The sequence below is a fragment of the Penaeus japonicus genome, unplaced genomic scaffold (genome assembly GCF_977035675.1).
Source record: "Penaeus japonicus unplaced genomic scaffold, GWHDUDI00000001_assembly GWHDUDI00000017, whole genome shotgun sequence".
In the NCBI taxonomy this organism is placed as follows: Eukaryota; Metazoa; Arthropoda; class Malacostraca; order Decapoda; family Penaeidae; genus Penaeus; species Penaeus japonicus.
This window is the reverse complement of record NW_028234419.1, coordinates 21,010,274-21,027,773: the sequence shown is the minus strand read 5'-3', so window position 1 is coordinate 21,027,773 and position 17,500 is coordinate 21,010,274. Positions and strand designations below refer to the sequence as shown.

The 17,500-nt window shown below is 35.5% G+C and overlaps 2 protein-coding genes across 2 annotated transcripts in view; both read right to left on the bottom strand.

Moving 5' to 3' along the window:
• The window catches only part of LOC147470065 (zinc finger protein 711-like), a 4,671-nt gene extending 3,521 nt beyond the window's left edge, over positions 1-1,150 (bottom strand). The window contains exon 1 of the mRNA XM_086545790.1: positions 1,009-1,150. Coding sequence (XP_086401916.1) covers positions 1,009-1,150 — 142 coding nt within the window. The remainder of the gene's footprint in view (positions 1-1,008) is intronic.
• The window catches only part of LOC122255342 (uncharacterized), a 36,702-nt gene continuing 20,245 nt past the window's right edge, over positions 1,044-17,500 (bottom strand). The window contains exons 7-9 of the mRNA XM_043019331.2: positions 6,652-6,910; positions 4,323-4,986; positions 1,044-1,210 (exon numbers count right to left, since the gene is read on the bottom strand). Coding sequence (XP_042875265.2) covers positions 1,183-1,210; positions 4,323-4,986; positions 6,652-6,910 — 951 coding nt within the window. The 3' untranslated portion in view covers positions 1,044-1,182. The remainder of the gene's footprint in view (positions 1,211-4,322; positions 4,987-6,651; positions 6,911-17,500) is intronic.

The following is a 17,500-nucleotide window of genomic DNA, read 5'->3' as shown; positions in this document are numbered from 1 at the left end:
ATAAGTCTAAAAGGAGTTCATTTTAGTGTACTGCAAAGCAGCAAATATTATTATGCAGTTGGAAAGATACTGCAAATATTAAAATTAATAGTGACACATATGGCATAATAATGAAATAAACAAAAAAAATCCTTTCTTCCCCACAACTCTTAAACTCTCTCATAATAATAGCAGCAGCTTACACTAAAGCTGATTTGTAAAATCTGATGAGATGAAAGACTATAAAAATGCATGAAGAAGGGGAAGATAATGCCAAATAATACCCTACCTTTGAAATCTTACTTATATACACACAAGGTGACCCTTTTGGATGCAAGTATATTTTGAGATAAGTAAAAAGATTAATATAAAATCAAAATATATGCTTAAATTCAGAATCCAAGTTGCAGAGGACCCAAAAACATTATCGAATTCAGAATGTTAAGTTGCAGAGGAATCTATACAATGTGTATGCTATGCAGATAAGATGTTCTTGATATATTTTGTTGGGTTATTGAAAAGAACAAAAGCTTTAAAAAAAAGAAATCTTCTCAAAGTAAATTTAATGGTATGATGAAGTCAATGAAGCTGTAATCAAATATTTGATTTAGCTATGTAAAAGAAATGTATCTGCAATAACTTGAAGAATGATTTTGAAGTTTATGTATAATAAAAGTATAATAAAATTTTGGTCTAAAATAAAATAATCTTCAATATTCATTGCAAACAAAATGATGATAATTGTATATGTAGATTCTAATTAAGTACATAGATGACTGTCCATCACATAGAAATTGTAATATTAAAATTCTTTGGTATTAGTAGCAATGCTAATCATGAGTAAAAATGCTTAAAAAAATAAGCATTTCCTTGAAATCGATCTAAAATTTTGAAATGAAAAAGAATTCATTCTCTTCTCAACATTAGCAAAATATATATAAAAATCCTAAACTCAACTATTGGCAATTTGGGTGTGCTTGCTTAATAAATGTTTTTTCAAGCTGGACTTCCTAGCTGTTGTGTGTTCACAATAAGGACATCTAAAGGGCTTCTCTCCTGTATGGATTCTCAGGTGCCGTGTTAGGTCTGACCGCAAGTAGAATGGTCGGGAACAATAGTGGCAAATGTGAGGTCCTCCTCCCGACAGTCCTGGCGATACTGCTGATGGCATGACAGTTGGCAGTCCTGATGGCAACCCTGGCGTCAGCCCAGAAGAAACTCCTCCCGTCCCCTAGAAGAGGAACAGCACCTTCACTAACCATTATTTTTTTGGAATTTCCTTTTGGAGCATTATTGCACTCAAGGTTCTACAAGATGATGAAGAAGAAGAAGAAGAAGAAGAAGAAGATGAACAAGAACAAGAAGGAGACAAAGAAAAAGTACAAGACAAATAAAATACAAACTTATGACTGGAAGCTAATAAAGTGAAGAATCATTCCTTATCCATCATAACTCATGGTATCAGACTATTAAAAAAAAAAAAAAAATCTATGACAGATGGAAAAAAAACAAAAAAAAAATAGAAACAACCAGCCAACTATGTAATAACTAATGACCACTCACATTAAGAGCCCTCTGTCCAGTCCACTTTTTCCCTCCTAATTATACTGTGCAATATGAAAAGAAAGTACTATCTCTTACATATCAAATCAATGTAGAAAAAGTTGGGTTCTCACACTAAATCACTTTGCAAATATAAAGTATATTGTTTGCGTAATAAATACCATCACCTAATCATTGCACATAATGTAGTTTGCCTTAAATATAAAGTATAGTTCACAACACCAAAAGTCTAGTAAATATACTGGTAATAACAGATCTGTGTAATCCAGACATAAAGCCCTTCCTTTTTTTCCACATGCTACATAATCCCATATAAAATGTATATTCATACTCCCTGAAACCTGCATATATGAACAAGGTTAGACTGTTCAAAGTTTCATGGTGATAAAAAAAACAATGGGAAGCTAAAAGCCTGTCCCAAATGAATATTTTGCATACATTCTTCCTATGGTTTCATTGAGTGGGTAAAAAAAAAAAACTTGATATAGATTGGGTTTTGTTCTGTGAGAATCAAAATGATGGTACTTTTTTCCATATAGCAACTTCAAACATGATCACATTTTTATTATAACACCATCTTCATTATAATCAAATTAGTGATTATAAATTCTGGTTCAATACTAAATTCTGATACTTAAAAGAAAAGAAGCAGACTCAAGAGGCTATAATGATGAATTAAAAAATCCTAACACATTAAGAGATTGTTTGCAAAAAAATATTTCATAAAGCTTAAGAATACGTGTTGCATATTTGCTATGTTTCCTTATAAAGTCTGAATTTTCATCAGCACTTTTACTACTCATAATCCTTAAAATTAAGCAAATGCACACATCAATCCCATATTTCAAAGCTGCCTCGTATTTTTAAAAAGTAATTTCTAGTATTTAGAAAAAAAGAAAGAAAAAAATCTTCATAAATAATAGCTTTAAAAAAGTTGTCTACACCATACAGTAATACCTCAAGGAAGATTATGGAACTATCCATAGGTTCTTTTATCATACCTATGTCAATTTCTTCATTAGACTTTGTTGATTTCCATAAAATAAACCTATACTTCTATTTTTGACACAGCTTATAAATAGTACATGTGCAGAAAAGACTAAAATAAAACAATTATATCCCCTATTATTCCTTTCTCTTATTTCATTAAGTTGAATAGGTATACTTATATATCAGATGTTAAACTTTGTTTTCAGGAATGCAATGAGGCAAATACAATAAATAAATCAGCTGTAGCATATTAGACTATAAGAAATGCAATTGTTAAAATACATGTAATTTGTCACATAGTATTATGTATGCACTGGCAGAACAGCATCAAATCAAGGACTGAAATGCTATACCTAATAATTTGGTGGCCAGAGCATTAAAATTCAATTAATAGCTTCATACATGCTCACTGCAGTTAGTAATAAGGAGGATCTACTACTGCCTATAAAAGAACATCTAGTAGTCTTCTGCAAATTGCTTGAATAACTTGGGCAGAGCCTTAAAAGATTCATAGTAATTTCTGCTTACTAAATGAATGTATAATAACATCCCTGATGCTCTTATTCATGCAATCAAACTGTCCTTTTGTTTTGTGCATATCATATTTTAGGCAAGACTAACAAATTTTACCCACTCAATGTATTATTTGTTCCACATACCAAAAGTGTCATACATTTCTTTTTAAATCTTAACATGTTAACTGCCTTAAAACCTTTCACCATATCACTTGACCATAAAACTATACAAGCCTTTATACTTCACATGCAAAGAATAATTCCTTTTACTTATTTTCTTCCCCCACTATGATGACAGTCAAGATTAATGGAGAAACAAAGCTTCAATCCTAAAGTCCAATTATGGAAGCTTTTCTTCTAAAATAAAATATAATTATATGGAAATTCAGAGATCACTTACTTTTCTGCCTTGTGCTAGTACATTAAAGGATTGGCAATCATCAAATTCCAATAGCATAGGGCAACCCAAAACTGCATCTGAAGCAAAGGCCTCTCAAAAAGCAAAAAGAGATACACTTTCTCTTCCATGTGTACATCACTGATTAGTTTAATCCATCCTACTAAATCTGATGGAGCACATCAAAAAATATTAGTCCATACAAATACAAGTTAGTGCTTCAGGTTAGTGGTTCTTGCCGGTACTCCTAAAAAGTTTACTTGTGTGAGAAGTATGTCTTGACTAATGTGATTACTGGACAAATATACAGCAACACAGAGTGAACTAAAACATTATTGAAGGAATGTTAACATAAAATTTTGGAATATTCTTATCTTGCAAATCTACTGGAGAGGTGCCATGTAGAAGACATTTTGCAAAAGCTTGGACTTGTTATGAACTACAACATCTATTAGAATATATATACACAACTGATTTCCTCTAGTGTCTATCACATGTAACCACCTACACTGACAGTTGTATTCACTCCAACTGGTGGAAAGGGTTGCCTGTTACAATAAAACAAACATAATGGCAGAATGATTTCTGGATATAAGACACTACTAACATCAGCATTTCTATCATCACATTCACAGGAATTCAGGAGAATAGTCAACCCATGTAACCAACTGCTTCAATTAATCACTCACTCCTTGGCTATGTGATAATGTTAAGCATTCCTACTGAAATAAGTGACCAAGAAAATTTAACAATGAGAAAAGTTGACATGGTATTGCAAATAAGCTGATAGTAAACAGTACTTCACCAGTGAACCAACTCATTTCTACCAAACGAAATATTCATAATAGCATTTCATACTTGTCCTAACTAGTTATTACTTTGCTTCTGTAAGTGGCTGTGTTGTAGCGGGCTCCTTGTTCTCGTTTGGAACATTCCCTGTCTCCTGCTCCTCTTGTCCAGTTGGCAACTGCTGCCCTGCAATGTTCCAAGCTTGGGGTATCTCCATCTCAGTGTTACTGTTTGCAGGGAATCTGTCAGATGAACTAGGTGTTGAGTTTTCAACTTCAGCAATCTGTTGGAAAACTGGAAACTCATTTATCCTAGTTGCATTCCAAGACTGACCAGTATTATTTTCAGGACTGGCATCTGTTGAACACATATTAGGGGTAGTGTCTGTCTGGGTATTGAGATCATGAGTTGGGTTGAATGAACTGAGTTGCGAGTTCATAATATTGGTCCACGCTTGGGAAGCAGCAACCTCACATGTCTCTTTGGCTGAGTACCCAAGAGACAAGCCTTCAAGTATACTGCTTTGCTCCTTCAAAGAGTTATTTCCAGGACTGTTGCAAATAGACATCTTTCTGTTATTCCACTGAGATGAAGATATTTCTCCACACTCAAGAACATTCCTTCCACTTATGGATGAAAATGTTGTTTCTCGCTGCAGAAGAGAAAGGATGGAAGACACAGGCGTGGCCGTTGCTCCACTCCAGGAGAAACCTTGGCCACTACTTGCTGATGGATCATTTGCAAGTTGCCTCCCTAAAATATGGAGGAACTATCAATATAAATCTTAAAACTTAAAGAATAAATTTTAAAATGACAAAGGAATTCACATATGCATAATGTATTTGTATTTGTATGTAAAAGAGCAGAAAATACCCTATTTCTACCTATAATTATTTCCTTGTTGAATATATAAAACATATGAGAAAGGATGTGAGGATTCAGAAAGACAATAGGAGAAGAAAGAAGAGATGGAAAGAGAGGCTTAGGGACAATAGGGAATGGGAGAGATGTAGGGGGAGGGAATAAATGGTATATGGAAAAGGAGGAAGAGAGGAAGAAGTGGGATGGAAGAAGAAAGAGGAGAAGAAAATATGAGAGGGGTTGAGGGAGGAGGCAGAGAGATGGGGAAATGGGTCATAAGGAAGGGTAAGAAAGGAAGGAAGGAGAGAGAGGGAGAGAATGGAGGGAGAAGGGGAGAAAGAGAGAGAGAGAGGGAACATGTGTGTGTGTTTGTGTTTATGTAAGTGTGTAACGGTATGTTTGTGTGTGTGAGAAAGATAGATAAAGGGATGGAGAGGGAGAGAAGGGGAAAGGAAGAGATATGGGGAGAGGTGGAGAGGGGGAGAGGGGGCAAGGGGGGGATAGGCAGAGAGAGGGAGAAAGAGAGAAAGAGAGAAAGAGAGAAAGAGAGAAAGAGAGAAAGAGAGAAAGAGAGAGGCAGAGGAGGAGGAGGAGGAGCACAAGATAAGAGAGGAGGAGAGAGTGGGGGGAGAGGGAAGAGGGAGGGACAGAGAAAGAGAGGGGTGTGCATGTGTGTGTTTGAAAAAAACAAAACTAATGTATGGTTAGTTTTAACTAATCTTTGATATATAAGTGTAAGTGCATTCACAAATATAGGCTACAAACTATATATATATTTTCTCTTCTCACTCATTCATTCATTCATTCACTCACTCATACAAATACACATATACATATATATATAAACTTGCACTCTGAGACACCAACCATACACACCTACACTTACACATACACACACACCAACACACACACACACACACACACACACACTCTCTCTCTCTCTCTCTCTCTCTCTCTCTCTCACGAAAACACACACTCTCTCTCTCTCACGAAAACACACACTCACACAAACACATACTCACACTTACACATTCTCTCATATAAACACACACTCTAACACAAACACACTTACACACTCTCTCACACAAATACAAACACTCTCTCTCTTTTTTCAACTCAAATGCACACAGACATACATACAAGTCTGCATGCCATAAGCCCACGTGCGCACGCACACGCACACACAAACATGTGCACACACGCACATGCACACACAAACATGTGCACACACGCACACGCACACACACACACACACACACACATGCACACACGCACACAATCACACACACCTTACACTCAAACAAACACACAAACACAAACACTTTTTCATTCTCTCTCTCTCTCTTGCACCCTCTCTCATCAACTCACTCAGCATGCAAATTCTCATCAATTAACTGTGTGAATCTGAACTGTATTAATCTGCATGTTTCAATGAAAGCAATAATGAGAAATTCCTCTTGGCATTTGACTGTGGGTCTCATTATATGAAAGTCTAATCTACCTAACAGCAAAAATACATATAACATGGCAGCTTGGATTCCTCAGGATCCAACACACCTTGGATCGCCTCCAGTTTAATGCCTTGTTCGACCACACTGTGACGACTGATGAGATGCTTCTTTAGGTTGTATTTGATGGCTGTACTGTGCTCACAGTATGGGCACTTGAAGGGTTTCTCCCCTGTGTGGGTGCGCAGGTGCCTCGTCAAGTCAGACCGCAGAAAGAATCGCTTTGGGCAGAAGGTGCACTGGTGGCTTGCTCCGAGGGACTGACCAGACAAGGCTCTCGCCCACACTGCTGACTTGCTTCCACCACCCTAAAACACGAACACCAACTTTAACCATCAATCTTCATAATAGGTAAACGGATCCACATGATGCTTATCTCGAGGTTCTCCTATCAAGAGGTTGCTATCAAGAAATTTCTACAAAGGAGGGAGAAGATAGGAAATGCCAAAGATACAAAAGGAAGGAAGAAATGGAGAGTAACAAATGGTTCCTGCACAATACTATGTTTCCAAATAAAGTGATGAATTTGATGGCACTCCTATTCCAGCTTTGCCTACTGTCTCCATGCTCTATTTCTAGCCAAAGTATATGGCAGATACATGTATAGTTTTAAAAGCTGAAAATACTTATGACAAGAATCAAGAATGGAAGAAAAGGAGAAAAGTAGGTCAGAGTGAAGGAGATGGGGCAAGAGAGGGAAAAGAGAAAGAATGAGAAGAGGAGAGAGAGAGAAGTTGTGTGTGTGTTGTTAGATGTAAGGATGTGAGTCTTTTTTTGTGTGTGTGCATAACTGCATTAAGTTAAGAATAAAATAGTAAAGTTGAGAAGAGTAAGGAAGCAGAAGCGACAAAGTAAAAGATTAACCAGTACAGTATAATTAGGCATATTAAGTCATCATTTCATAAAGCAAATTGTAAAAATACTGCATTTATCAACCCTACATTCTCTTGACAGATGATATAATAACCCTAATAGCTTCCTAACCTTAAACCTGTTTCCTGAACAACTACAATCACATGAAAACATGAAAGAAAGTATTATTTCCCTACTAATGCTCCTTGTAACTTCATAAAAACAAAATTAACAGCCCTAATCTAAGTCCAAGAGGAAGCCATGCAATAATAAAATAATTACAGAGATACTCCTCCATTCAGCAACAGGCAACTAGACATCAACTACCAGGCTCACTAACTAGTTCAAATCTGCAGCATACTAAAGTACACACTTCACTTGGAAGAAATTGATATCACATGTTCGTCATAATATATTTGCTCTTTTTTTGAACATGAAAACAAGAATAAGGAAGTGAGTGAGGGAGAAAGTTACAGATGATAAGGAAGAAGATGGAAGGACAAAAAAAAGTATGAGATAGAAAGAACACTTATTCATATATTGTATTATTATATAATAATTCAATTTATAACATCTAATGTACAATTTACAAAAATATACAATTCTTCCTGAACTGCACTTGGCAAAAATTTATAAGAAACCCATTTCAAACTATAATAATTCAATCAAATGTGTTTCACATTTTATGTTTCTGATGAATGTCATAGCTACTGAGCCCAAAATATTCCTTTAAATTTGGATCATATTACAGAACAATTGTTTTTCTTTTTTTCAAATCTATGAATCCTTTGGAAATATATGTTTTATCTTGGCTACTCTTCAATGATAATATTTTTTTACTACTTTTTCAAAAAATTTAGTAACTTTCATGCTCATAAGAAAATGAACTCCTCATTGTTTTTCATATAATTTGTCCTTGCTACTTTCCTCATCTCCTCATATGTTCTATTTCTTTTCTTTCTTTTTTTTCTTTTCAGAACTAATTTTCCTTTCCTATGTGTTCCTTAACCATAATTTCAACCAAACATAAATTTATACTACTGTTATGTGGCATTATAAAACTGTATACAAGTAAATGTATGAATGTCTAGTGTCTCTTACTATATGATTAGCAGAGGATGGGGTGTTAGGTTACCAGTCACAGTCTTACAACCATGACAAACTAGGTCCCATGTATTGCTTGGGCGAGTGCATGCATGTGAGTGTTATATTTGTTTGTTTGTGTTTTTTATTTGTCTGTTCAATCCTGACACAACAGGCATGTTTCACTGACTTGGATCATTTTTGTTCAGGTCCACATTCCTGTATCCAAAATTCTGAAATCCTTAAAGCTCCTAAAAAAAAAGTTTTGTGGAGTGTACAACATCAGTCATCTCTACATAACAGGCTTGTTTGGTGCACAAACAGCTGCTCCTACTCCACACCCACTCGCAACATGGCTGCATGACCCAGTACTGACAGCCAGAGTGATAGGCATCAGTTGTGTCTCAGCATATTTAGTGTTCACACATGAGTCAACTGTTTGCTGATATTTTGTTTTGCTTTTTATTTTCTGAATGTGTTACCGTTAAAGCTGAGTGAAATGATATCATGTCGTGTGGTGGCAGCACTTCCTGCATGTTTGAAATACCCTAGCATTTAGACCGATTGGTGTCGAAACCGCCCCGTTGTTATCTGGTTAAATACACTGAAAATGTCAAAAAAAGCTGCAGATATCCCTGTGGGTAACAGTAGTCTTTATTTATCACACTTAGTGTGAACATTCAAAAGTTTTTGCTTGCTGCAGTGTTAATGTTTAATTATGGGGCGCTCCCCTAGACCCCACTGGGGGTGCCGCTTTCATTCTGAAATTCAAAATACAACTGGTCCCAAGGATTTCAGATAAGCGATTTTGGAAATTTACTACATTTTCCCTTTAATTAAAATTAACCCATTAGTCGCAGTTTTAATAAAATATGTATACAGTCGTGTGGTGGGTTTATGTTGTTTGGCATGGTGCCATCTGCGTCTACTGCCTTGGCAGCAAATCATACTATCCGCTGACAATGGGTTAAAAGCAATTTATTCCTGCAGTTGTGTAACTAGGGCATCATACCAAATGCTAATTAATATCACTTTGCTAATATATCAAGTACAGACTTACACATCACACCATAAGTAAAGAAAGTAATAGAAAACAGACACACCTTAAGATGCTCAGTTCAAGCTAAACATCTTAAGATGTAGCCCTTCCTGGAAGGGTAAGTATGGCCACAAATTTTCATGTGTAAGTAACTATTCAGTAACTATTCAGTCCTTTGAGCTTTGCATTTCCAAAACTAAATATGATGGCACTAATAAGTGTATTCATAAACAAGAACCAAGCACCAGATGTGTAATTTATTATCAACATACATTACAATGGCAATTGGAAAATCAACAAATTCATTGTCTTTGGAATATTCAGAAACAAATTGCTTTTTAAAAATGTCACAAATGATATAAGCATTCAGAAGTATCAAAACATTTCAGATATCATCTTACATGTAAAGTATGTACACAGTGGATTCTGATTTACAAAATTTTATCTTTCCTCTACATAATTTTCATCTTTTATCACTTAAAATAAGGCATATTAAAATTACTTCTCATAAAGTTTACTACTGGGAGATATATTTTAATATGTATCATAATGGTAGGTGACAAAAGGAACCAGATTTCCCAACTTATTCTCGTATCCAAAACAAAATCAGAAATTCTACAAATATCATGTATTTGGAGTGCGCACACGCGTGCGCACACACACACACACACACACACACACACACACACACACACACACACACACACACACACATACACACACACACACACACACACACCTTTCCCCTTTCCTATTTTCTCTCTTTCTCTTGTCCACTTCCCCCCTTCTCTCCACCTCCTAACATACTAATTACCTATTTTTAGTGTAATATGTGAATATATCAAAAAAGGTAATCATTTGTGGCTGAGTATGTGAGACAAAATAGTAATACTGTTTTTCCCCAATTTAATGCAACTTAATCATATGTAATTGACTTGAAAATATCAAAGAAAATGGGAGTATCAGTTCAGTCTAGTGTTCCTCATCACATTTTCTTTTTAAAATGGAATACAATAACAAGCAAGCAATCGCCATTTATAGATCCTTCTCAATCTTTTTCCTATGACATAAACACATGCACATGTATACATACAAGCATACAATAAATATGCCTACTACATCCCCACTGATCTTCCTTTCAATCTGTCTCTCCCTGTCTCTTATGTTCTACCTTACACTTAATTTTTGCTATTTCATTATTCTCTAACTAAAATAAATAAGGTTGACAATAATGAGATCACCTTTTCATGACAGTGCGACTTTTCAGTTCTCATTTTACTTGAAGACTAAACGTCTTCTTAACCCACTCACGACGGGGGCATTCCAGCCTTGCATGTCACAATGCCGGGGCTTTCGAAAGCTTAGGCCTAAATCAATTAAATGGCTGGCACCATATTGTGCCACCCGGCCACCGGGCTTTTGAATGAGCGGTACAGTAGTGTACCACCCGTCCAGAGAGGGTTAATACCATAGACAACACTGCAACTTCTTTTGATTTTCATTGCAAGAGCATTAAATCATTTACAAATGAAAATATATAATCTTCTTTCTATATTTTACAAGATATGACAAACTTTACACATCATACTGTACACTGTTTAATACAAAACTGTATATTATGATTAACCACAAAAAGAATGCACTTTTACACTGTATTCACATATATATATTGACACAATTATAAGATGTAATGACATAAATCTATATCAACAAAGGAAAAATTCTGAGGTACACACTATGTGGGAAATAAACAACAGCATAGAGAAGTAATGCATATTTTCAATGGAATAACTTCCTTATGATAGTAAAATACTTTCCAACTAATTCAGGAGACAAAAAATAAAGCCAATTATACACAATTGAGTCTTTTAATTCATCACTCATAAAATACACTACACAGCATAGACAGAAGTAAATGTGTTTGCAGTTCCTGTATATATGTATGGAAGCACATATATATTTATTTTTCCTCAAGAAGTGAAAAGAAAGGAAAGAAAAGAGAGCGTGATAAACATTTACAGGCAAAGCATTTTCTTTTTAACCATAAATTGTATCAGGAGGAATAAACAGGTCTGGTTTCTGGATTGTGGGTCCCCAAAATTAATAAAAGAAAAAAAAAAGACAAGAAAAGAAACTAAGCAAGTAATTAAGTTCCCTTTTATTATCTACACATCAATAAAGCAGAGTAAAGATCTTTACAATTTACTCTAAAATAAGGTATTGCGTAAATCATCTAATATATGACTTGGGGACTCTCTTTTTGGTTTGTGATGAGCAAATCAAGTGTTACGACTGTTACAAGTGTCTTTTACCTTGTTTCATAACCTTAGAAATATTTTTAAACTTCATCTTCTGTATATCAGAGATTTTCCTCCTTAAATCATCAGTGTATCTATTTTCTTCAACCCTATTTTCTTTATTTCAAATTACTAAAAAATATCAGACGTTATTTTCATAATTCAGACTAAGAAACTGTCTGTAATGGAGAGCAAGAATGAAGACCTACAACATATCTGGGATTTAATTTGAAAAAAACTTGAAATTTAAACTACTTTCTCTGTCAATAGTTTGGGGGTGTCTGAACTCCCCATATGCCTAAAGCTGATGTTGCCGTGTGCCTGTATGGCTTTCCATCAATTTCTTGTTGGTGTTTGTTTCGCATGTGACGGTACACGTTTGAACTTATGGTAGTCCTATAATCACAATGGGGGCACTGATACGGCTTCTCCCCAGTATGAGTACGCAAGTGAAGGGTTAAGTTGTCCCGCCGTGAAAATCTCTTTGGACAGAAGACACACGAGTATGGCTTAAAGTCGTCACCAGCATTCGCCTGCCCTCCGCGACCCTAGAAGAAAGAGAGCAAAGGTTCACATACGATGGAGTCTTTCATTCGCGTGAGAATTTCGGAAATAAACATTTATTCTTTTTCATCGGCAACTAAATACAATTTCCCCTTAAACAGATTCATCATACGAAAATCACTGCTACTGTAATTGTTACAAGTTCCTTTACAGAATTTGGAAATACTAAGCGCAATTTCTAATCTCTCCCGTCCACAACACAGATCGTCAAACAAAAGAAAACTGGTGAAAGTTCTGTCTGATTGAATCTGAAAAGTATTTTTAATTTGGATTTTTCTACTGAGTATTTTTCTCCACCTACATTTTGGCAAGAATTGTTTGCTTCAGACACATAGTAATACTTTATTAAGACCTAATCATAGTACCTTCTGGATCTACAAAGAAGAAGGAAGAAAGAAAGATAAAAATTTGTTTCAACATCTGTACATCGTAAGTCTTTTCAATTGTTTTAAGTGCTATAAAAGAAAAACAAGAATCTGTTATATGAATTCTCCCTGCCAAGTCATTACTACCATTTTTTTCACAATTACCAGCTGAAGAGATTTATGAATTTATGAAAACTTTTCATTTTGGGGATTTTAACCTATTTCTTCCTATAAATAAACTAAATATCCAAATGACTTAAATTACCAAAAATAAATCAAATCTATTTTTGTTATACATAAATTGCACATTTTCATACACACTTCATGAAGAATTTTGCTCTCAAGGACTAAATTAAGAAATATCAAAAAGGCTTCACAATACCAGGAAGAGAGAGTAAGAGAGAAAGAGAGAGAGATATGCATGTGTGAATGTGTTTTAATCTACTTTTTTTTTTTTTTTAAAGATTTCTAGTACATTCTTGATTTCTCTCTTATATCAAATAATGTTATATAAGTAAGTTAAAACTTGGATATATACATCTACATGAATTACTAGAGAACCCATAACAATAAAAGGAATATCTAGTAACAGGGTATGCCCCTAAAAATTACACGTGCAGATGAAGGATGATAATGGAGGCAATACAGCATGAGCAGATTAACAATAAAGTAAATAAAATGCATACAAGCACATGCCCCCCTCCCCCTAACATTCACACAATCCATGTATACATCTGCCACATACCCAACCACAGCAAAACCATAACTAAATGAAAAAGCTGAGTACTATATATTACAAAATTGATATTAATCCCTTTACAATGGATGTGACATTCATGTCATGGCTTGGTTGGTCTTCCTGCTGGTGACATGAAAGCCACATCATAGCTTTTCCCTGGTCGTATGGCTGTTTGATCTGGACGGCACTCAGCATATGAATAGCCTGCGCATTTTGAAATGAACAAGTGAAGCCAATATAGCCCCTTTGTTAACTGGTTAAATATCTAAATCAGCAGGTTCAAGGTACCTTGGAAGAAAAGAAAAGAAAAGAAAAGAAAAGAAAAGTTTTGTTTCTACAATGGACATACATAGCAAACAATACAGTTCCATATACAAAATCTTGCTCATAAACAATATAGGAGGAAATACTGATTATTGTTTACATGAAGATGATGAAAAGAAGAATCTTTTGTTACTCAAACAATAAAACTGATACATTTCAAGTACTACAAAAGGGGTATATTTGCGTTTGCCCACTGGTGTTTAAGAAAAAGATGACACAAACGACTAAAACATCTCAAATATACAAAACTATAAATTGGAAAATCAAATCAACACAGACTATAGGAAAAGACATTCTAAAATTTGGCAACAGAATATCTGTCACACATCAAACTTAGAGACATCAAAACTGATGCCTCCAAGTAATATATATATATATATAAAAGGTATATCTATTTTTGTACCTTGGTATTGAAGGGAAAAAAGTCTATGTACCAAACTCATGAAGTCATCAAAAATGGCTATTTAAAACATGGAAGGCTCATAACAAAACAAACTTCTTAAGTTAATACACATTATCAATCAAACAAAACTGGTTAATTCAGTTAATAAAAAAACTAGTGCTTTTATTTTTGCACACTGGTATTTAATGGAAAAAAATGTTAACTGTCTTTGCATGTGTCAAACAAAGGATGATTTCTGATGCTGCCAAATTAGTAATGACTTTAACAACCATTAAAGGATAACAAGAAAACTAAATGAGGAAAGAGTGACATTTAATTACTTCTTTTTTATACAATAATTCTCTTTATTAATCAAACAATATAACTGACATATGATCAAATACAATCTGTTCTAAATTGCATACTCCTCAGCTTTTTGAATGGTATATCATATTCCTACTCTGAAATTAGGGCTACAACTTGTTTTTATATAAACATTTATGTGTAGGTAGTATAGATAGTGAGAGGTTGATTACTTGTGTATGTGAGTATGAGGGCATGTACACAAAGTAAAAAGGGAAAAACCAGAAAACATATGAATATGCTGAAGGCCTTTTCACTATATTGCTTCTTCAGAGTCAGAGAATAAAAGTGATGGCGAGAAAAGAGTTTGGAAATGTGTCTGTGTCTGTATGTGTGTGTATTATTGTAATTGAGTGAATGAGTATATGTATATGTATGCACAAGTGTATGTATAAATTACAAAAACAATAATCTGGTCTCAGAAATGATAATTACTTCTAAATGTAAGGCTGAACAGTATTTGCTAAATTCTAGGAGGAAACTACAGTACTTTTCACAAAGGCTTGACACCTAATTTTCTGTCTGTGACTCTCTGTCAGGCAAGTAAGCTCCTCCTGTCCACTGTGAGATTGAAGAAGCTCCCTTATTTTCTAATAAAGCTGAATGGCATTTCTTTATATGGACATTGAGATTTCCCTTCTGGGCAGACTTAAAGTTACAGTAAGGGCAGGTGAAGGGCTTCTCCCCTGTATGCTTTCTGTAATGCATTGTCAGTTTGGATTCACAGTGCGTTGTGTATTCACAATTGGGTTCAGGACATGCCCACTTGTTTTTTAACCACTGTTCACTGTCCGTCCCCGCACCAATCATTCCTGGCATCTGCACTCGGGTTACTAGGGAATGAGGGGGAAATCCAGGTGACCTCCGATGACCCCCAGGTGACATCTGTTGGACCCCAGGTGATCTCTGGTATCCTCCATGGCTGGTAGCTCCTTGTCCTGTCCCCTGGTGAAGGAACAACACAGTCCTCAGTGTGCAAGTTCTCACCGTGCCGTCTGAGGCATCTTTTTTCATGTTAAAACACATATTTGTCTTGAATTCTCCTCTTATATGCTACTTGTAAGAAAAGTATTTATTGCAGTAATTCCTTTTTTCTGTTAAAAACTGTTCCCAAAATATAAGTGTGAAACTATAAATATTTATCCAAACATATTCATGCAATGGCTGTATCTCTCAAGAGAAGCCAATAATCACAAACAGATATCATAAACAAATGTGTATATATATACAATAATGAATCATTATTATTTCAAACTGAATACTGAATATCCAAAGAGGACATGGACTCAAGCATAGGTAATAGGCAGCTTCAGGGATAGAGATTCTAATAAAGATTTTCAGTTTGATTATGTTCCCATGTTATCTTGGAATGTAATGCCACGCATCTCTTTGAACAAGCGCTTATTTGTAAAATAATTTACTAGCAATGTTTAAATTTCTGTTCATAACTTCTTTATCAACTGCTGCAATTCCATTCCCTATGATTCCTGTCTACCCAACTTTAAACATGCATTCGTTTGGTATATTCAGCAGGCTTGTTTTTTCTTCTTGGTCCTCTTCCTCTTCCTCTTCTTTTTCATATGACCTGAGGTATTAGAATTTATGCTACTTACTTAACCTGATAACTGTTACATAAATCATAAGATGGAGAGCATGTTGCTGTAAGGTACACCATTTGACAAGAGAGCTTTTTTTACTTGTATACAAAAGGGAAGCAAAAAGAAGATAATTCAAGCAATAGTATTGATAAAAATGTGTGGAAACAAAGAAGTAACCAGAGATATCTTACTGCTCCATGCAGTAAGACAAGCCTAAGTTAACATGTGTAATTTCCCAACTTTATACCAATTTTTACAATAGGGCCATTTACCAAAGTGCTGGGTCTGATGACAGTAAATATGCACAGCCTAAATATTTCATACCGTCATTAGACCTGTCACAATAAATACTTCTACACATCTCTCAACACAATCTGATGATTCAATCAATCAATAAATCAAGAGGTTCCCAACCTAACTAGAAAAAAGCCATTCTTTTGAGGCCATCCCGAAGGTCTACTCCACCCATCTGGTTGTCTGTGGAAGAGACCTGATGGGTGGAATTATTCTCAAGGAGTCAAAACATGTGTGTTTAGTCTCAATTGGCAATCCCAGATTATGTGAGTAATAGAGCCTACAAATGTCTGATGGTGCAGATAGCGGTTGGACACATGGTCCTGCCAACTGTACCCAGTGATCCAATGCAACAACCTATCACAAAAGGCATCAGGATATCACTTAGGGAAAAAAGATATAGCCCTGTAATATCAGGACCTTACAGACCTGTAGCTTGGTCCTTTTGCAAAGGAACTGTCGTCTCTATATACTACCAATAGAATTCACAGCCAGGATAAGTAAAACTCTGGATGACTTTGATGTGCATCCACAAGCACACACCAACTGAGCAGGTTCTTTGAGCAGGCCTCCAAAGTCCTAAAGCTTAACCCTCTCTGGACAGGTGGTACACCACGGGTACCGCGCATTCAAGGCCCGTTCGGAGGGTGCCGTCATATGGCGTCGATCATTTAATTGATTTAGGCCTATGCGTTCGAGAGCCCCGGCATTACAACATGCAAGGCTGGAATGCCCCCGGCATGAATGGGTTAATATTTGTCCAGGACAATGACCTTGATATTACCTAATATTGCCCTTCATAGACTTTAAATGACAGCTCTGCCTAATACCTAGTCCACATAAGGGTGAAAGAGCATTGTTGCAAGGGTATATCTCTGCCTCACTCCTGATTTCACAAGAAAGAAGGTAGAACTGCTTCCAACGCACTCTACAAAATTTATAGTGCCCGACTTCCATTCTCCTCCATATATAGAAAAGGGGTGCTTATTTGCCTAATG